General features: G+C 35.3%; 1 protein-coding gene across 1 annotated transcript in view; it reads left to right on the top strand.

Annotated features, from left to right (window-relative positions):
- The window catches only part of LOC145269452 (aladin-like), a 117,674-nt gene that overhangs the window by 18,260 nt on the left and 77,380 nt on the right, over positions 1 to 22,034 (top strand). Inside the window, exons 5-7 of the mRNA XM_080125128.1 lie at positions 1,191 to 1,276; positions 7,722 to 7,768; positions 20,810 to 20,968. Coding sequence (XP_079981254.1) covers positions 1,191 to 1,276; positions 7,722 to 7,768; positions 20,810 to 20,968 — 292 coding nt within the window. The remainder of the gene's footprint in view (positions 1 to 1,190; positions 1,277 to 7,721; positions 7,769 to 20,809; positions 20,969 to 22,034) is intronic.

The following is a 22,034-nucleotide window of genomic DNA, read 5'->3' as shown; positions in this document are numbered from 1 at the left end:
AATATCATATTTAAGCATATTTTATGACCAAGCAACAGTAGGCAACCTGCTAGCATAATATAGATTAATGCTGTTTTCGTCATATTGTAGGGTCAGATTGCTAAATATGAGATCACAGCATATGTATCACTTAATCTTTGCTATTTCTGTGCTCATGCAGGGAAATATTTCTTATTGGTTTCCATTCTTTTAAGTCATAACCTTCTGTAAATAAACGCCTCGTTTAGACTAATAAAAAAAAAAAGGATATGTACTATTGCACTCAAAAGCAGGTTTTTTATTAATATCTTTATAGAGTTGAATGTAATAATCAAAGAGGGAAAGCACCCCCCGTGTGTATGCATGTCGTGCGGTCATACAATCTGAGAGAAAGAGAAATCAAAGATGGCAGCCATGGATTTATAAGGTGTAGTCTTGTGGAATCTCACGAGATCTCATCACATTTGGGGTTCAAATCAAATTATAAAGTTAGATCCATGTCCAAGTAACCTATATCCAAAATTTCAAGTGTTTAGACCCAAAATTGGTGGAGGAGTTTGGTAGAGTTCTTAAAAGTCAAATCGTTGAACTTCGACCCCCTTAACAGCCAAATTTCTGGCTGAAAACCGATTAAAAAGATTTTCCTAAATCTCAATATGTCAAATCTCGAGTCTGTAGACAAAAAATTGACAGAGTTATTTGGTAGGGAAGTGTACACACACAGACAGACACACACACAGACATTTTCACTTTTATAGATATATCTATAAATGTGAAAATGTCTGTCTGTTTGTCTGTGTACATTTCCCTACCAAACTACTCTGACAATTTTCGGTCTACAGACTTGAAATTTAACATAAGAAGTATTGAGATTTGGGAAAATCTTATAAATTGGGTTTCGGCCAGAAATGATCCAAAGGTCAAATCCTTTGAACATTGATCTCTTGGCAGCCAAATGTTTGGTCAAAAACCAATTAAAAAGCTTGTCCTATGTCTGAATATATGCAAATGGAATGGGGTAAGTTTTCTGATAAAATGTCTGTTGGCAGAGGCAGTGAGGAGAGACGTGTTGGAAGTTGAGAAAGTTGTCAGTGACAAATTCTAGCTGGACTTTTGCGTATTGTATTTGGTTTATTTTGTTTTGTTGTTTACCAGCCTATTTAACGTCAATCTTTTACCTTTTTCTCTTTTTTTTTTTTTTTTTTTTTTAGCTCCCCTGGTTTCTGCTTTTGCAAAAGGGATGCTCACTCTTATACGTTGGGCCAAATCTATTCATCCATTGCTTAGCAAACTTACTGTAAGTATATACTTAACTGATTTCATCAAAGCTTTATCCATGTTTTCTCATTAATACTACAAGATTAGGCTGTCTGAAGATACTAGCTTCCTGGCCTAAAATGCACCAAATACTTTGATGTTGCTTTATATGTTGCTCTATATGTTGCTTTCCTTTTATAAAACTCAATCATGTCCTGCAAAGCCAGAAGCAAATACAATTGTCTTATACAAAACAACCAAATCAAACACTGTGAATAAAAATTTAAAGGCTTTGGGGAGTGTGGAGCCACCCTTTAATTGCCATTGCTCCCAGGTCCACTTTGACCCGGAGTGGTAGTACCTGTTAGGGTCCCAACTATGGGTTAAATAGAAATCGACTTGAAAACAACAAATATATTCTATTAAAAAATTTTTCTTCAAAATCTTTGGATTCGGCATTAAATAACCTGAAAAGGGTTGATATGCCGTAAAACAACCAAACCAAACCACAGAAGAGACGTTGCGAGCCTATCTCTGTTTTATCGTTATTTTCATGGTAAGTGTTCGTCTGAGCTCCAATCTATGGTCCCCCTTTCCAAACATTCATGGGAAACACCCGTCTAGCTGAAAACACTATCAATAATTTTCCCCACTTTTTATCTGTGCTTAAACCTAAATGTAGATTCGATGAACAAAGCTTCTTTCTTAGAACTGCACACCTGTGGAACTCTGTTCTGTTTACCTGCTTTCCAGCTGACTACAATATGGCCATCTTCAAGTCCAATGTAAACAAGTTCTTGATGAGTCGTTCTCCTTAAGTAATCCAATTTTATCAAATTTACACTTCTAATGATAACTATGATATTGTCCTTTTCATCTCTGTACACTCTTTAACCCTTATCCTCGAGTGGCCTCTGGGCCTTGATAAGTGGTGATTCCCTTGTAAAAAAAAACTCTATTATTAATGGAGATTTGATATCCTTCTGAAGCTGAAAATATACTATTAATATCTTTCAATATTCAAGACAGAGTGTGGTGTTGTATCTGTTCAGTTGTCATAAAGCAGAAATAAATAAAAATACATCACGGAGCAGAAATAAATAAATTACAAAAATAAATGAAAAAAAAAATAAAATAATAATAATAATTTTCATTTTTACACTATAAAACCAAATTGAATCCGAAAGGACTTTTTTCAATTATATCAAAAAAAGGAGGGAGGTGTTAAAATGTTTTTGATTATAACGGAGGGTATGACTGCCGACATTTGGACCATCTTATTTATAACTACGGTGAGGACAATCAACCAATGAGAACCCTCCAACCTCATTATAAAAATATCGAATTTTGGATGCAAGTCAGTTTGTTTTCAGTTTCCGTCTTGACACGACTGAGCTACTGCTGATCCGAACTACATTGATGGGAATTAAATCCGAAAGATAATAAAGTTTCTTTAGGAGAAAAATAATTTGAGTTGAGGTGAAGGAGGGAAAAGGGAAAAAGAGAATTAGAGATATGGTTGCGAACGAGAAAGAAGAGATACACAAGAAAAGATAAAATAGAATATAAAATAACGAGAAAGGAAAGAGTTAGGGTTAGGGTTAGAGATGAAAACAGAATGGTCTGAAAAGGCAGGTGGTTTGATAAAAACCATTGTGTTTTTAGAAATAAGGATGTTAAAATGTTTTTGATTAATAATGAACGTATAACCCCAATGATTTTGACGATCTTATTTATAAACTAGCGGGGGTACCCGGCGTTGCCCGAGTGTTTGTTTCCGGGACGGGGGGGGGGGAGTTTTAAAAAATGTTATGGTAGGTAAGTAGGAAGGATCAAACCCGGAGTCATGAGTAAAAGTAGGAAAATAAAGTGCGAAAAAAAAAAAAAAAAAAAAAAAAACATCTGCAACGTTAACAGTTCGGCCACCAAGAAAAGTCCATTCCAGTTGTTTAGGAAAAAAAACAAACAAAAAAAAAACCGACTACGGTAGGTCGCCGCGAACGTGAAAATATAATGTGAATTGTCCAGCACGCTAACCACTACGTCACAGAGCACTGCAGCTTAGTTTAGTGATTTTAAATAACTTCACATGAAAGAACTACGAAGCCACAAAGTTCTCTTCTCGACTGTTCCTTGTGAACGATCCCCAAACGGTGTTAAGTGGTGGCAGGGGGAGGAGGAATTTATTAGAGAGAAAATATTTTACCACTTCCATTGATCTTAACCGATTTTGGCCGTGACTTCTCAGCAGAAAAAGTATAGAAATCTAAGATTATCGAGGAATTTGAGAAATAATAAGCCTATAACACACCTCAGATATTGTTCTGCCGTTTGTGCATATTATATTTGCATAAAATATCTTGATTTTTAATCCTATTAAGGTCAAAATCCGACAGGAAAAAATGAGTTCATTTTATTTATATAGAGATTACGGTTAGGACAATCAACCAATGAATATGTAATTTTGGAGTCAAGTCAGTTCGCTGTCAACCTCCGTCTTGAAACGACTGCATTGATTCTTCACCTCCATCTTTGTTATTAAGAATTACTCAACACTCGAGATCATGACTGCATTGATTCTTTGCCGATTTGATTTACTGTCGCCATCTTTGTTCAACATAATGGCTCGACACTTAACACTCTCCAACAATTTAGAGGTCCTGGATATGACCTTAAACTATATCCGATGGTGAGGCCCCAGCTTGCAGGCTTTGGAGATTGTGGAGCCACCTTTTAATTGCCATTGCTCCCAGGTCCACTCTGACCCGGAGTGGTAGTACCTGTTAGGGTCCCAACTATGGGTTAACTAGAAACTGACTTGAAAAACAATATATATTCTATTAAAAAAAATTTTCCTCAAAATCACTGGATTCGGCATTAAATAACCTAAAAAGGGTTGATATGCCGTAAAACAAAAACAACCAACCAACCAACAATTTAGAAAATCCTGTTTGTTTTCTGAGTATGTAAAAATGCTGATGTTCAGTCCTCTGCATCCTAGTACCAACCAATCAGTCTCCTAAGCATCATGAGTAATTTGCTTCAATCTATTATATAAAAGGAACTTTCTGTGTGTTTGATCCCTACAGACTCCTAAACAGCTGGGCCTATTTTTAAAAAACAATTTCACACAAATGTACTTTATACAGCAGTGTTCATATGTATAGGTTTTGTATCAGAATGTTCTCTATATAGGCTTCTAAATGTCTGGGCCGATTTATAAAAAAAGAAAAAAAAATTTACACAAATGTATTTTGTTCCTAGCAGTGTTTGTATGTATTGGTTATGTATCGGAATGCCTTTGATAAGTATCGATAATCAAAAAAAAATCCAATGAAAGAAGCAGCAGGCGATTTTCACTAACGTTAACATCTTATACAGCCTAACATCAAAAGTGCATTTGAGACGTTTTATTATCACACAAACAGAAAGGCCTGGCATATAAAAGCAACAGTAGGTTCTTTGATATAACAGGGGCATGCTCCAAATGAATGTTACTGTTTAAAGCACAATTATTCCATGATACTTGACTTTTGCATTTTCAACTTTATTTGAAGCCATTATATAAAATCAACAGTAGTTTCTCTTCAATGCAATGTAAAGGAACTTTGGGTTTGTTCCCTATGGACTCCTAAATGTTTTGGCCGATTTTTTTAAAAAGATTTTTATACAAATGTACTTTATGTGCCTAGCAGTGTTTGTATGTATAGGTTTTGTATCGGAATGCCTTTGATAAGTATCGATGATCGAAAAAAAAATCCAATGAAAGAATGAACAGATGATTTTGACTTATACAGTTTAACATCAAAAGTGCATTTGAGAAGTATTATTTCCACACAAGCAGAAAGGCCCGGCATATAAAATTAAGAGTAGGTTCTTTGATATGACAGGGGCGCGCTCGAAATGAATGCTACTGTTGAGAGCATAATTGAACCATAATACTTGACTTTTATATTTTAAACTTTGTTGCAAACTATTATATGAAAATGATTTTATAAAATCAGTCGTTTCTCTTCAGTGCAATTTAAACTATGTGTTGTGGACTAAGTAACTGAGGTGAGACATGTGAACCTTCCTCCCGGTGCACTGTGGTGGGTCCCCAACTAGAGCAAGCAATTAATCGATTTGACTGAAAAATGGTTGATTTCACTGATTACGATTACAATAAAAATATGAAAATGTGAAACATTCAGTGATCATCATTTAATCCCTGGCAACGTCGGGTCTGCCTGCTAGTCTGTGATGAATCAGGAAATTGTCAACCATCTGCACAAAACAATCTACTAAATAAAAAAACAATATGGATTTTGTCCTGCAAGGTCAATTGCTGATGTGCTAATTGTAATATCACATCTGATCAGTGAATCTATCAAGAGAGGCTTTGCTTTTAGAGAAATAGATATAATCTGTATAAATTTGTATAATCTATCTAAATCTATATAAAAGCCAAGTTCATCCAAGGATGGAGTATCGTTGCCACATCTGGGCAGGAACTGCTAGAAGCAGCTTATCCTGCCTTGACAGAGTACAAAATAGACTTCGTAGCTTAGTGGGGGATGCCCTTTTCTCTTCCCTGCAACCTCTTTCTCACAGAAGGGATGTTGCAAACCTGTCTTTGTTTTATCATTACTTCTATGGGAAGTGCTCGTCTGAGCTCCAATCTCTGGTTCCCCCCTCGCCAATCTAAAAAAAAAAAAAAAAAAATAGAACTTGACATATCAAAGATCTTTCGCACAATCCAATTAAAAAAATTGGAAAGATTAATATCTGGAATCTTTTTACGAATTACTATTGATTAAAAGGCTTCAATATCAAGGGAAAGAAGAAAGATCAACGCGTCTTCAATTAACAAAACCAAAATCATCTGCTTTGTATTTTGTAATTACATTGTTTCATTATAGACTAGCAGGAGTGCCCGGCATTGCCCGGGTGTTTGTAGGTTTGTGTTGAGCAAAAAAAAAAAAAAAGGTTGTAGTAGATAGGCAGGCTCGAACCCATGACAGGAAAGGCGGGAAAGAAAGTGTAGCTGTGTGTGTAAGGGTGTTCGTTGAGCAAAAATAAAAAAAGGAAAATTGCAAGCGCAAAAAAAAAAAAAAAAGTAATAGTAGGCAGAAAGCTCAAACCTGTACCGCGAAGGAGGTAAAGTGAAAAAGAAAAAAAAAAGTAACGTGTTAGCTGTTGTGCCCATCGCCAAACCGGAAGTGGCGAAGGTTTAAATTAAGGCTAGTCAATCAAAAACAGGGGATGACTTTCTAAAATATCGGCGAAAAAAAACCGATCCCTCCCTGTAGAAAAGTGCCATGTTGAGGGTGAAGGAATTTATGTTTTTGGCCAATTTTTCGATATTTGTCACCCGAAGGGTTGAGCTTTAAAACGATACCAATTTTGTGAAACTCTGTCGCCTCTGTCAAAAGTTTTAGACAGGTATACAAACATACACACTGACAGGTGAGATTCATATAACAGAAGATTCTGTTGGTCGATGCTAATATAGTTCGATCAATATCGTGATCCTGGCATGATAACAAGACATTTACTTGATGTAAATCATTTAAGCTTGAGGGGTGTGCATAATACAATTGTGTAACGGAGAAATAGAAACCTCAACATTGTCCGTTGATAGCTGTCTGGTCACGTCAGTCTCCAGTGATTTTCTTCTCAACCCGATCTATTCTCAGCCGGCTTTGACTCCAATCTTTCCGATCGCTCTCAAAGATCTCCAAGTGATCAACTGTCCTTTACTATGCCCAGCTCACTATTGCCGTCAAATGTCCAACTGACTACCCAATTCTGGCGGTGATTTTAACTTAGTAATTTATCCATTACGCTGTGGTATACTTGCAGACAATTCTAATCTGAAGCTTGGGAGCCTTAAGAAAGATTCCTGAGTTTGACAAGAAACACCTGAAGTTGACCGATGGTTACATCAACTGAACCCCAAGAATATAAGAGGTCCTGGATATGACCTTAAACTATATCCGATTGTGAGGCCCCAGCCTGCGGGCTTTGGGGAGTACGGAGCCACCCCTTAATTGCCATTTCTCCCAGGTCCACTCTGACCCGGAGTGGTAGGACGTGTTATGGTTCCAATTATGGGTTAAATAGAAACCAACTTAAAAAAAAAAAAAATATTATATTAGAAATTTTTTCAAAAATTCCTGGATTCAGCATTAAATAATCTGAAAAGGGTTGATACGCTGTAAAACAAGACAACCAACCAACAATATGAGAATACCATTTAAATGTTATTTCTTTTTTTTTATTTCTTTTTTTTTTTTTTTTGCAAAAAATTCTTCATTGTCTTTGTCATATTATGTTAAAATGTCATTAATCAACCATCAAAAATAAAGAATTTATTCAAGTTAAAAATTCCTCAATGACTTTTGGGCCATTTTGTAGAAGGATGTTGATTGTTTTGGGGTTTTTTTTTGGTTTTTTTAAGGATTTTGAAAAATGCGATTTTTTTATTTTTATTTTCTTTCCAGTTATCAACAGACGATGTGATTAACCAATACTCAGCAGTTTCAAAATGGTAAATTTTAACTTTTATTGTATTTTTTTTTTTCATTTTCTCAAAATGATGCAAATAACTAAACAGACAAAAAAACAATATGTTTTCAAAACGGATTGATTAGAGAAACGTATTAGTTTTTCAATTCCAAATGAAGAAAGGATGGACATTTATGAAAATTTGGAGAAAAACAGAGAAAATATAATTTCTGGCTCGAGTTTCAATGATTTTTTTATTAACTTGACCTCACGTTGTAATTTAAGGAGATTAGGAAGTAAATCTTTGGTTTACTTTCGGCAGCCTCGTACCTTTCACTTCCCTTATTTTGTCCTTTAGTCCACACATTCCATGAGCGACAAAAAGGAAAGAATTGCTGTTTTCTATATCGGAATCTATTTCCATCTAACACTTATCGTTAGCAAATTTTGGTGCGTTCAAATTAATGTTACTGTTTAGAGCACAATTGAACCATAATACTTGACTTTTGCATTTTAAACTTTAATTTAAGCCGTTATATAAAAGTCTATATATATAAAAGGCAAAAATGGCGCGCGCTTTTGTATGTCCAAGAAAGGCTTCTTTCTTTTTTTTTTGGGGGGGGGGGGTTCTCGAGAGAGTTACTATTTTTTAAAAACTTTTTATATACTCTCTAGATCATAATATCTACAATTTGCAAAGGGATCTACATTTATTTTGACAGACTTTTATAAAATTGACACTATTCCGTTCCGTCCATGTTTGTTGGTGTTTTTCGTATAAAAGCAAAATTGAATCTAAATAGAAGGCATTCCCTGGCCTTGGTGGCCAGCACGTGTTGAAGGCAATCAGCTTTGATCACTGTGGGGAATACCCTTCATATCAGATGATTATTATTCAAAGAGACTCTGCCAGAAGCCCCACCCCCACCCACTCTCTCTTGGGGGAAGTTGGTGTGGGAAACAAACATGGCGGAAACTTAAGTGCGTGATTTCATTTCTCCACATGTGTGAACTCATTCACTTTCACTTTCTGGGTGTCAACTTTTTGATCGCTAAATTAGAACACTTATCAGCCCTTTCCCTTCCGTCACGTTTTCTGTCACTTTTCTGAGTTTGCGTCAAGCCTTTCGGTTCAAGCCTGCCTGCCTACTACAACTCTTTTTTTTTTCTCAACACACACCTCCAAATCCCCAGGAAACGCCGGGCACGCCCACTAGTCTAATATATAAAAGGCAAAAAAAAGGGGGGGGTCGAGAGGATTACTATATTTTAGAACTTTTTATATACTCCTTAGCTTATAATATCTATAATTTGCAAACGGACGTCATCTCGACATTTATTTTGATAGTCTTTTAAAAAATTCCCCCTATTCTATCCTTTTGCGTGTTAGTCTTTTTCGTATAAATAAAGCGAACCTAATCGGTTCGATATTTTCATTTTTTTTAATGTGTTGATTAAACTGTACAAGTACCCAAATAAAAATAATGAATCGATTAGTCAAACAGAGTTATCTCCCCCATATCATTGACAGATGCAAAAGTGCCCGAGGTAGGAGTATGTTTCAGTCAGTCAAAAAATGTACAACCATTCCTTCATCAATCACTAGGAACTCTACTTCATTGGTTTCACTTCTTAGATGGTCATTATTTCATTTATTTATTCCATGATATTATTTTTTTCAACAATATTTTCGAAAGTCATCCCCTCTTTTCGATTGTTTAGCCTTAATTTAAACCTATGTAATTTTCAGTTTGGCAATGGACGCAATAGCAAAGACGTCAGAGTTTTTTTCACATTCTTTGTGACTGCCTACCTACTATCCTCCTTTTTTTTTTCTCAACACATACTTCCAAACACCCAGACAACGCCGGGCACCCAGGCGAGTACATTATAGTTGTGATTTCAAAAATAGTATATATATATATATATATATATATTGTGTACAGAAAGTTGTTAGTTGAGACGGATCATTGGTACCGTCGGTTTCAAGCCCGATAATTAGGCCCATTTAAGGTATCCTTATCAAGCTCTCTTCAGCCAAAGGACGAATATTGGCTGAAAAGAGCTTGATAAGGATACCTTAAACGGGCCTTATTATCGGGCTTGAAACCGACGGTACCAATGATCTGTCTCAACTAACAACTTTCTGTACACAAAATATAAATACGCTCTTACAATTTGGATTTTCCTTTTAATTGAGCACTCTGCTGGAATTCTTTTTCCAAAAAAAAACTAATCATATCTATATATATATATATATATATATATATGTGTGTGTGTGTATGTATCCATATGACTTGGGTGCATCAACTTAAACCCAAACTTATGAAGTAAATATATACATATATATATATATATATATATATATTAGTATATTTAGGCAGCATTTTTTCTTTTATGCACGTTTCATTAAATAGCACAGATAACTCTTGCTTGTTTTTCTTGTAATTCTCCTTTTCTCTTTGTCGGACCATTTTCCGAACGTTTTTTCCAAGTGAAAAAAGAAATTTCCCACAATCGCGAACGTTTTCGACCTCCATTGGTCATCCTCAGGCGAGTAGTAAAAAATAAAAAATGAAATTGAAAAATGAAAGTAGCGAGATGAAATGAAAAGACGATTAAAAGATGATTAAAAGACGATTAAAAATCGCTTAAAATCATTAAAATACTCAAAAGCACTTGAGCGTGCCCTCTGTTTTGTTTAGAGTCTGGTTAATCGTTGGTTTATTAATGTAGATTAACAATGCCTCAAAGATCGGGAGGTGCACCTCGCAATATGAGACAGTTAAAATCGCCGTATTAATTATTAATGTCTCTAAACTCATTTTTAGGGGTGCCGTGTGCTATGAGGTGCTGATAGATTGAACTATTCTCATGTAGAAAGAGACTCAGCGTGCCAAACTCTGACAAGGGAATCCATAAGACAAATAAAACTCTCAAGTACAATATAACTCGTTTGGATGATTTTGCCAAGATATATTTAATACTGTTCGTAGCTGTTAAGTTGTCTCCCTTTATATTGGCATTAATATGCATATAATTTGTTAAGTTATCTCCCTTATAAAAAGGCAGAGTTAACGAACTTTTCTTTTCAATATGGCGTCGTAATGTTTATGTGTTTGGTATCTGTTAAACTCTAATCGTGAGTGTGTTGCATATTTATTCAATTAATATATTACCTGCCGTAATAAATTATATATTGTTTATATATATACCGTCGGAGTTGGATTATTTTACTGGTTTTTCATGGTAGCAGAGCGTAGTTGCGAGCGAAAACGATCTACGGAACAATAATTGAAGTTTTTTTTTAACAAACGCGCCCCACACCTGATCTCTGCTCACCGGGGGATAAAGCCTGGTAACATCATCACATACAACCAAAAGGGAAGCAATGGACAAATACAGGCGGAAATAATAAGTCGGGCTGGAAAAGCCACCGGCAGAAACAAACATTGGTTTAATGTGAAAATCCAAAGGCCAGTAAACTTGGAGAATGAAGAGATGTCGGTAGATTTAAGTAAAGTCACGGATCTTAATATGGCAGAACCACTGATAGGACCCACAGAAGGAGACACTATAATGATGGTGGCAGTTAGAGAATTCGATGAGGCCAAGAAAAGAGAACTTGACAGCTGGAAACAAAACAATGTTTTTACTGAAATAGATGATGCAGGACAGAAGTGCATATCTACGCGCTGGGTGTGTAGGTTAAAAAACACACCTAATGGGGTTATGCAAAAAGCAAGGCTGGTCGCTAGAGGTTTTGAAGAACCCAAGAATGACATTCAAAAGGATTCACCAACCTGTGCTCATGAATCCTTAAGACTTATTATGGCATTAACAGCCCAAAATCAATGGAGTCTACACTCCATAGACATAAAAACTGCCTTTTTGCAGGGTCACACTATGGATAAGGAAGTATATATCAGACCACCCAAAGAAGCTTTCAGTGACAAGATATGGCGGCTAAATAAGTGCGTCTATGGACTGAGTGATGCTTCTCTGCAGTGGTATAATAAAGTGAAATCAGTTATGATTGAAAATGGTGTAATGTCCCAAATGGACCCTACAGTTTTCTACTGGATTAGTAAATCTGGTAACCTAGCTGGAGTTTTGGCGTGTCATGTAGATGACTTCATTTGGTCAGGGGACCAGACATTCAACAATACCATCAGCAAAATACGCAGCGCATTTAAAATTGGAAAAGAGGATAGTAAGGCCTTCAAATACTGTGGAATTGAGCTTAATTGCTACGGTCCAGAAATATTAATAAACCAAAACAAATATACCGACAGTGTATCATCCATTCCAATAGATTGTTCAAGGACCATGGAAAAAGAATCACCGCTAACAGAAATTGAGATAAATTCACTCAGATCCAAGATCGGCCAATTGTTGTGGTTAGCGCATCAGAGCCGACCGGACTTATTATTTGATGTCTGTAGTCTAGCGACTAATATTAACCATAGCACCATAAAGGACCTGATAACTGCCAACAAAATTATTGGAAAAGCTAAGGCATCCAAGCTATCATTGAAGTATCAACATCTTGGTGACAATGATCAGTTACGTTTGATGATATTTAGTGATGCCGCTTTGGGAAATCTTCCTGATGGTGGAAGTCGGGGGGGGTTATGTCATATTCCTCACTGGGACATCTGGGAAAGTCTCACCGATCTGGTGGAACTCAAAGAAAATCAGACGAATTGTCCACAGTACCTTAGCTGCAGAAACAATTTCAATGTCTGAAGCTATTGATATGGCTGTCTTCATCTCCACCCTGTTTGGTGAATTGACAACAGGAAGAACAAATCGCAAGAGTCTATAATTTGTGTCACTGATTGTAAATCTCTCTATGAAGCGGTCAAATCAACAAAATCTGTCAAAGAAAAACGATTACGGATCAAAATCAGTGGTATTAAGGAACTTGTGGGAAATGGACAGATTGAAGAGTTCCAATGGCAAGAGACAGGAAGACAATTGGCAGACTGCCTCACTAAACGGGGTGCATCCCCTTGGTTATTGAGAAGCGTCTTACAACAAGGCAGTTTGAATGATTGAAATTAAAAATCAAAAAAAGAAAAAAAAAAAAAAACTTTTAAAGATGAATTTGTTAAGTTGTCTCCCTTTATCAATATAAATTAATTAATATGCATATAATTTGTTAAGTTATCTCCCTTATAAAAAGGCAGAGTTAACGAACTTTTCTATAAGCTTAACAAATTTTATGCATATTAATGTCAATATAAAGGGAGACAACTTAACAAATTCATCTTTAAAAGTTTTTTTTTTACAACTTCACTTGTGGTGGTCCCTTCTAGTGCAGGTGGTTTATCAATAAGGATCGTGGGAATGTTTGGATTTCTTCCAAAAACTATCTGATAAGGGCTATATCCATGTACGTTTTGTAACGAATTCTTTGCTATAATGGCCCAATTTAGTGCTGTTTCCCAATTCAGAGTGTAGTCGGACCTCAACTTCAATAATATTTCAGTTAGTATCTGATTGTATCGTTCCAATAGACCATTACTCTAGGGTGAATAGGCAGCAGTGGTAGAGATGTCTATGTTAAAATTTTCAGTCATATCTTTCATTTCAGCATTGTCGAACTCACCTCCCAGATCACTGAACATTCGTTTAGGTGCTCCATGGATACTAATCCAGCATTGAATGAATTGTTTTACAATTTTAGATGACTGCTTAGTGTTAATGATGCAACCCGCACTGAACCGGGAAAATTCATCTATGATATGCAAATACCATAGGTTAGGTTCGAGTTGATGAAGATCCATGGCTACAGTATGGTTGTAGTCATTAGCTAAGGAAAAACCAACAACTGGTCTTGGTGCAGGTTTTCTATACTTCCTACATATTTCACAATTGGCTACAATTTTTTTCCAAAATTTTAGCCACCTCCACAACATCTGAGCCAGAAGACTTTAATAGCAGTTTTGATTTCTCAGCTGAGGCATGTCCAAACTGCCTGTGCAGTTTTTCTAAACTTTTTATTTTTTCTTTATTGGTCATGTTATCAACAATTAGCACATCGGAATGGGAGTTTCTTGTATGATGATCACTACCAAGAATATCTACACAGTAATGTCCACTAGATGTAAATTGTAGGTCCACTGGCTTCCCAAACATGACAGCTTTGTCTGAATTAAGATCCAGAACAGCTCCAGCCATCTTCAACGAAGCTTTACTCAAAAGCAGAGGAATATCAGCTTGAATTACCTCAGCACTTATATTACACCTAGTGGAACCTATTATCACCGGTAGAGTTACCTGAGTAGAGGAGTTTATAATTTTTCCGTCGCCAAATCGGAAGGGTCTATTACTTCTCTTAATAATAATATCTTCTTGGTTGATATTCTTTTTATATTCATCCAACCATCTTTGGCCACAAACGGTCCGAGTACAAGCTGTGTCAATCACTGCCATGGTCAATGACTCAACTAAAAAAATTTTACTTGGAGAATATTCATCGTGTGAGAGAAGTGTGATGTTACACTCTTCCATTTCTGTTTCTTTATGCTCCAATTCATCTGTTTCGGTTAACCTAACAGCTTCACTTTTGTGGGGGCACTCTCTCCACCAATGCAAAACGCTCTGGCAAATAGAACATTTAGTAACTTTCCCATATTTGTTAGTAGGGTTCCCGTTTCTAAATCTATTAGATTTTCCCGTATCTGATCTAGGAAAGTTACGGGATTTTTGTTTCCTTGATGTTGTTGCATATAAAGCGGTTTTCTGCTTTACAATAGGCTCCTCATTAGAAGGTATAACATTTGATTCTCCAAATATACGTTTTAATGCGGACTTCATGTTTTTATATTTCAATTCTGACGAAACACACGCTGTCAATGCGAGTTGGCGCTGTTGATAATCCAGGCCTAACTTATCTAATAGTTTAAAAGCTAGGACGGCATCCGGCAAAGTCATTTCAAACTTGGTACTTTTGAGATATCTCTGGTCGAATTCTATAATATATTCAGAGATACTCATGTTTTCAGGCCACTGGAATTTATCAAAGTTTTGGTAAGCCTCGTACATAGAGTCTAGAGAATCCTTTAAAAACAAATTGTCTAATACGTTAATAAGATTCGACATACCTTCGTCTGTGTTGAGTTCTTCCACTTCAATTCCCATAGCTGCCCATTTTGCATTTCCGTTAAGTGAAATGCCTGTTTGTTCTTTGGTAAATCCGTCATCATTGTCCAAATCTTTATTTCATTTTTCCAGCATGGGTAGTCGTTCTCATCAAATCTAGGGGGATTTTTGTAGTTAACGGCCATAGGATCGGGTTGTGGGTCATTTTTTGTCCCAACCTCAGCTGTTTCAGTATATTCCTCATCAGATGTTTCATAATTATAGTCCTGCCTATCAGAGGTTTTTGATGCTACTGAAATTTCATTAGAGTTTACATCCGCAAGTGGTGAGTTACACAAACGCAATCTGCATTTATGTACTCTCACAAGCATTCCACCATGTCTGACAAATACCACAGGACCAATCTTTTGGTAGGTGTCCAGGTTGTAGCACCATAAACAAGTACAGATCATCCGCCGAAGCAGCAACTTTATGGCAATCTACCTGCCATATCTAATATCATCAGGGAAAGACGCCTACGATTTGCTGGTCATTGTCTGAGGAGCAAGCATGAATTGGTGAGTGATGTATTGCTATGGACTCCATGACACGGACGTGCAAGCAAAGGACAACATAGATCCACATACACCCAGCAAATAGCACACGACGCCAACTGTGAACGTTGGTCCGGGCAAGGAGCCCGTCATGATGATGATTAGGAGTTTGGACCAAGAGAAAAGCAGACATATTATCTTATTTGGGACCAGTCCAATTTTCAATTTTGTAAATCCTCTCAATCTAGCCCAAAATATACCCCTATTTTCTGAGGTGCAACCATAAATCGTACTCTACGTGAATCCTTGATGTAGCTTTCACAGTACCAGGAATCCTGATAAGCAACAACTATATATTCACCAGTTGATGGCAATTTTTGTCATTTCTATTCTGTTGTTTTACTGAAAATTCAACTATGTAAACAAAGAAATAAAACGGTAGTTTTTTTACCTTGTTTCCACCTTAACATTTAAAATGATTACTTTTTTAGGTTTTAGGGTATGCTGAAAACAAATATCACATTAAAATTTTCTGCAAATAAGTAGTTTTCCGGATATAAAGCAATATCATTTCTTATGTTATTGCTGGTGGCCATCTTGGTATGCGCGAGCGCGTAAACCTAACCCAAAAAAAACTATGTACAAATACATGTACCAAGATGGCCACCAGTAATAACATAAGAAATGACATTGTTTAATATCCAGAAAGCTACTTATTTGTGGAAAATTTAAATGCGATATTCGTTTTCAGCATACCTGAAAACCTTAAAAGATAGTCATTTTAAAGAAAAATGTTAAGGTGGAAACAAGGTAAAAATTTACAAAATGCAACACGATCAAATTCTTTATCGAATTATCATTATTAGATATCTTCCGTTAAAAAAAAATCAGGTTTGTTTTACAGATTCGAAAAAATGGTCTTGACAATGAGTTAAAAATAAATTCGTTTCACAATATATTTTATTTAATTGTTAGGTAAAAGTACAGAATAGTTAACAAAACATCCTTCCTAACCCATGTTAAGAATGGGTTTCTAAATAATAACGTTATTATTTCAACATGGTAGCATAAGTGCACAAGTATCTTTTATTTGTTATATATTTGTCTGTTTTTTTTACCACTAAAAAACAAACGCATGTACTTAGTACATTTTGTTGTTTTTTAACGCTTTGGGTTTGTATTACATAGATTCGAAAAAGTTGTCAAAAAACAATACTACACATGTACTAAAAGCGTTGGGGTTGTATTACTGTACACATAGATTCGAAAAAGTTGTACAAAAAAACAAATATATAACAAATAAATGGTATCAAAGGCAAGATAAGTTACTTTTCTACCAAACTGGATATAATTCACATGTTTTTATTCAATTTAACATGTTTATTCAGCTTGAAAAACATGCAGTGTTTACCGATGTATTGGAAAATTCAAAATGGCTGCCGACTCTCTCTTAAACACGGTAAGTTCGGGAAAAGGTCTTATAAATAATTAACTAGACAAAATACTGTTAGAAATTCGCTCAATATATATTACCGTGACATAGGTTGACATATATTCGGTGTTTTTTTAATAGTATTTTGTCTAGTTTATTATTTATAACACCTTTTCCCAAACTTACCGTGTTAAAGAGAGAGTCGGGCGCCATTTTGAATTTTCCAATACATCGGTAAACACTGCATGTTTTTCGAGCTGAATAAACATGTTACACTGAATAAAAACACAAAAAATATATCCAGTTTGGTAGAAAAGTAACTTATCTTGCCTTTGACAACATTTATTTGTTATATATTTGTTTTTTGACAACTTTTTCGAATCTATGTGTACTAAAAACTTAGTACATTTTGTTTTTTAACGCTTTTAGTGCACGTGTACTGAAAGTGTTAAAAACAACAAAATAGTATTGTTTGGAAATCAAATTTGAAAAACTTTAAAATAATTTTTTTAAATTGACAAACTCAGAATAAAAAATGAAACTTTTTTCTGCTTTCGTTTTAAAAACAGCTTTTATTTTTAAGAGAATACAAACTCATTAATACGCTGACAGCGATGGTTAACGTATAGCTAGCCATCACTGTTATCGTTTCCCTTTAAGCGATTTGAATTTCTATAAAAGATAACATTTAAAAGAAATTTCCACACAATTAATAATTATCAAATATTTACATATTATACATGAAAATAATTCTGAAACTATTATCTATATGAAAATGGATAATATATACTGATTTATCTTATCAATTTTGAAATATTCTTTGTCAACTTTACTTGGTCGTAATTTTGCCTCCTGTGGTAAAAATCAAACACCAGTAGTGATGGACTTCTTTGTTTATATAGCCTGTAAAATTTCAGCCATATCCAATCAAATTTAACCTCACGCATATGTATCCAAACGTAACGTATGAAATGTAAATGTTGAAGAAAACTTTCCCTTTTTGCTGTCGTAATTTTTTAGCGTTTTTCCATTTTTAACTTGGAGCATAAAAACATTGAACGCATAAAAGAAAAATAAATTAACATCATTGGAATGCTTATTCTATTCTCTTTCCATCAATGTAAGTCTTTTAAAAATTGACCCACAAATAAAACAGATATAACTTGTTGAAACACATTAGGTATGTAATTTTTTTTTTTTTTTACACAGTGATCACCACTTATCAAGGCCCGGAAGCCACTCAGGGATAAGGGTTATTGCACGCACATTATGTTAGTGTGGAGATTTGATGAAGTGTTTAATTAAGGGGACGGTTCATTAGGAATTTGTTAACATTGGACTTGAAGACATCCAAGTTGTAGTCCGGAGGGAAGCAGGCAGACGGAACAGTTCCACAGGCGTGCAGTTCTAAGAAAGAAGCTTTGTTCATGGAATGTACGTTTTGATTTAGGCATGTTGGATATGTTTCTATTAGTTCGTAAAACCTGCGTTACCGAGATAATTCCCATAATTATTAAGCATTTGACAAGTTTAGAAAATATTAGGTATGTAATATTGCCGATGTCCATGCAAATACAGCATACGCTTGTAATGCTAGTTAGAGTATTTGGAAAAAATCAGTTGTAAAAGTGATATTCTCCTGAAGGTTCAATTCTCAGTATGGGCGACCAAAAAAATACAATTGCGAATTACTTAGGACGTCTATCCAGTCATGGCTGATGGAACAAGAGCATGCTACCCCCGTGAAATAAATAAAGGGTTCCGCTCGAAATTCCGTTCTGTTCAAAATTCTGTCCAGATTCCAAATTATTGTTACATGAATTGCTTATGCGTCCTATTTATTATTTATTTGTTTACTTTACATATCGTTCTCTTTTTACTGTTTCTTTTACTTCTAAGTATGACACTTTTATATAAAACCCGAGGAATCTATATATTTCTAAGTGTGCTTTTAAAGTCTGTGTGCTATTATGTTCTTACTTATATGGGTGTGTGTATGCTCTTATTTCTTGCCTTGAAAGGCCTCGACGTGTACGTGCAAATACATAATCGTACATACCTGCTTGCCTTGTCCAGCGGGTATCTTCTTGGACGCTGGGCTTCCATCTCGTGGGGAGTGGTCACTGCTGCAGACAGACACATTGATAACACAAGATAGATTTGAAGCTTCAGTTCTTTTATTAAAGGCAAGCCTATCATGGACCTTGGTCGCCGCGGAGAGACCCTAATCTTCTATCTGTTCCATCTGCAGGCCAAAACCAAATCTCAACCCACGTGGTCGCCAACTGGAAAGCTATGACCACAATTCAGTGTCACCCCTAATTTCCGATGCACGTCACCCCTAATTTCCGATGCACGTCACCCCTAATTTCCGATGCACGTCACCCCTAATTTCCGATGCACGTCACCCCTAATTTCCGATGCACGTCACCCCTAATTTCTGGTGCATTCTCTCTAGTTTGATACCTGTCAACCCCAACCTTTTGTGACCCCACTAAACTCGCTGATGGGAATCGAAAATATACTTACATAACTTACTATTTCTACAAACTACCTAGATAGCATTTAAGCTGGGATTCCCAATACTACATTAAGACAAACATTTCTGAGTTCGACAAGATGCACTTCAAGAAGGTCGGAGGTTACATCGACCAAAACATTGTGAAAGTGGCACTCAAGATGAGAACAATAGTCTGGAGAATCCAAATAATACGAACAACCAATCCTTATCTCAAAAATTCAGAAACGTACATGTTTTATGTAATAATGCAATATTTAATTATGAGATGACAATTATGTAGTTTACATTGCTTTTAGTTGAAACCAACATTGAATGGTAATATTAGTTTTTAATGAAATTAAATTTTTCTACTTTTTTTTTTTATTACATTTTCACCCCAAACAAGGCACATTGCCACTTTGGTGTAGGGGGCTACTATCAGGGGCAGCAACTACTGGGGCACTATGTTGGGATTTGGGCAGCGAGATGTCGGTTCACATTACACTTGAACTTCTGCATGTCAGTACAATTAGGGAAGCAGGAACCTGGAATGGAATTCCGGAGTCTAGCGGTTCTGGGGGAGAAACTATTGGAGTAGAAAGATCTTTTACATCTAGGGATCTCTACTGTGTGGGGATGAGATTTAGCTGCCTGTCGGGTTTGTCGAGGGTGTCTAAGTCGTGGGGGCACAAGTGTCTGCAGTTCGTCAGAGCATTCCCCATTAAAATACTTGTAGAACAGGCAGAGGGATGCAACGTTTCGTCGATGGGACAGAGGATGAAGCTTAGATGCCAGTTCAGGGCCTATCAGATTGGCGACTCTCTTTTGAACCTTGTCTAGGAGCGAGAGACTAGTAGCAGATGCACCAGCCCAAATGTGACAACAATACTCCATACATGGGCGGAGGGTGGTCTTATAGAGGTACAGGATACTTTCAGGTGTCGGTAGTTTTCTAGCACGGTAGAGAGAGCCTACTTTTTTCGCAGCGGCCCTGGCAATGTTTTCAATATAATTGTTCCAACTCATGTTTCCTGTGAACGTTAGGCCAAGCAGTTTGAAAGATGTACTCTCAGACAGGGAGTCACTGGCCATTGCTATTGGTGGCAGAGAAGGTTTCTTGTAATTATTGAAGGAAACCAGTTTAGTCTTGGCAGCATTGAATGTGACCATTTATGTCCCCATTCCACTACAGATTGAAGGTCATCCTCTAGTGTTTTTGCCTTTACTTTAGTTATGTGTTCATTTGTTTTCCTGTCATGCTTGTTATAGAGTGTAGTGTCATCAGCATATATACCCATCTCAGAGGCAATTTTGTCGGGGAGGTCATTAATAAATATTAGGAACAATACTTTCAGATTTCCATTCTTCTTACAAAAAAACACTGTTTTGATCGCAAAATTCACCAAATTTATCGAATGACCCTTGTATCTTGACAATGACGAAAGTTTCACAGATCAACTCTCGCTATTCTTCCATAACTTTTCCTACAAATGTTTCCATATTTTTCAGGTCATCAGGTGCTGTATGCTCTTTTGCGTGGCATCCGCACACGGTAAAATTTGCATATGCACTCATGGATGATTCCGTGAAGGTTCACACGGGCGGTATGGCGTTGGTGCCGATTCTCCGAACCAAACTTCAGAAAAGTGTCACAGACTTGGCATGGCAGTAAGTACACCATGTTTGGATGGACAGAGACTACATAGAACATTTAATCAGTAAAGTTCTTTTTTTTTTTCCTCCATTTTTTTTATCTCGTAGTCAATATGATAACATATCAAAAAATTTAAAAACTACATCTGGTTAAAAAAAAAATAGAACTACATCTGATTAAAAAAAATTTCTGAAAATTACATCTGATTAAAAACAATATTTGAAAACTACATCTGATTAAAAAAGATTTTTTAAAACTACATCTGATTTAAAAAAATATTTGAAGACTACATCTGATTAAAAAAAATATTTCAAAACTACATCTGATTAAAAACAATATTTGAAAACTACATCTGATTAAAAACAATATTTGAAAACTACATCTGATTAAAAACAATATTTGAAAACTACATCTGATTAAAAAAGATTTTTTAAAACTACATCTGATTAAAAAAAAATTTTTGAAAACTACATCTGATTAAAAAAATATTTCAAAACTACATCTGATTAAAAATAATATTTCAAAACTACATCTGATTAAAAAAAAATATTTGAAAACTACATCTGATTAAAAAAAAATATTTGAAAACTACATCTGATTAAAAAAAAATATTTGAAAACTACATCTGATTAAAAAAAAATATTTGAAAACTACATCTGATTAAAAAAATATTTGAAAACTACATCTGATTAAAAAAATATTTGAAAACTACATCTGATTAAAAATAATATTTCAAAACTACATCTGATTAAAAAAAAATATTTGAAAATTACATCTGATTAAAAAAAAATATTTAAAAACTACATCTGATTAAAAAAAAATATTTGAAAACTACATCTGATTAAAAAAAATATTTCAAAACTACATCTGATTAAAAAAAATTTTGAAAACTACATCTGATTAAAAAAAATATTTCAAAACTACATCTGATTAAAAAAAATATTTGAAAACTACATCTGATTAAAAAAATATTTGAAAACTACATCTGATTAAAAAAAATATTTGAAAACTACATCTGATTAAAAAAAAAATATTTGAAAACTACATCTGATTAAAAAAAAAATTTTTGAAAACTACATC

This window comes from Euprymna scolopes, chromosome 45 (assembly GCF_053919585.1).
Source record: "Euprymna scolopes isolate OS-2025 chromosome 45, ASM5391958v1, whole genome shotgun sequence".
Taxonomy (NCBI): domain Eukaryota; kingdom Metazoa; phylum Mollusca; class Cephalopoda; order Sepiida; family Sepiolidae; genus Euprymna; species Euprymna scolopes.
This window is presented reverse-complemented; position numbering and strand designations above follow the sequence as displayed.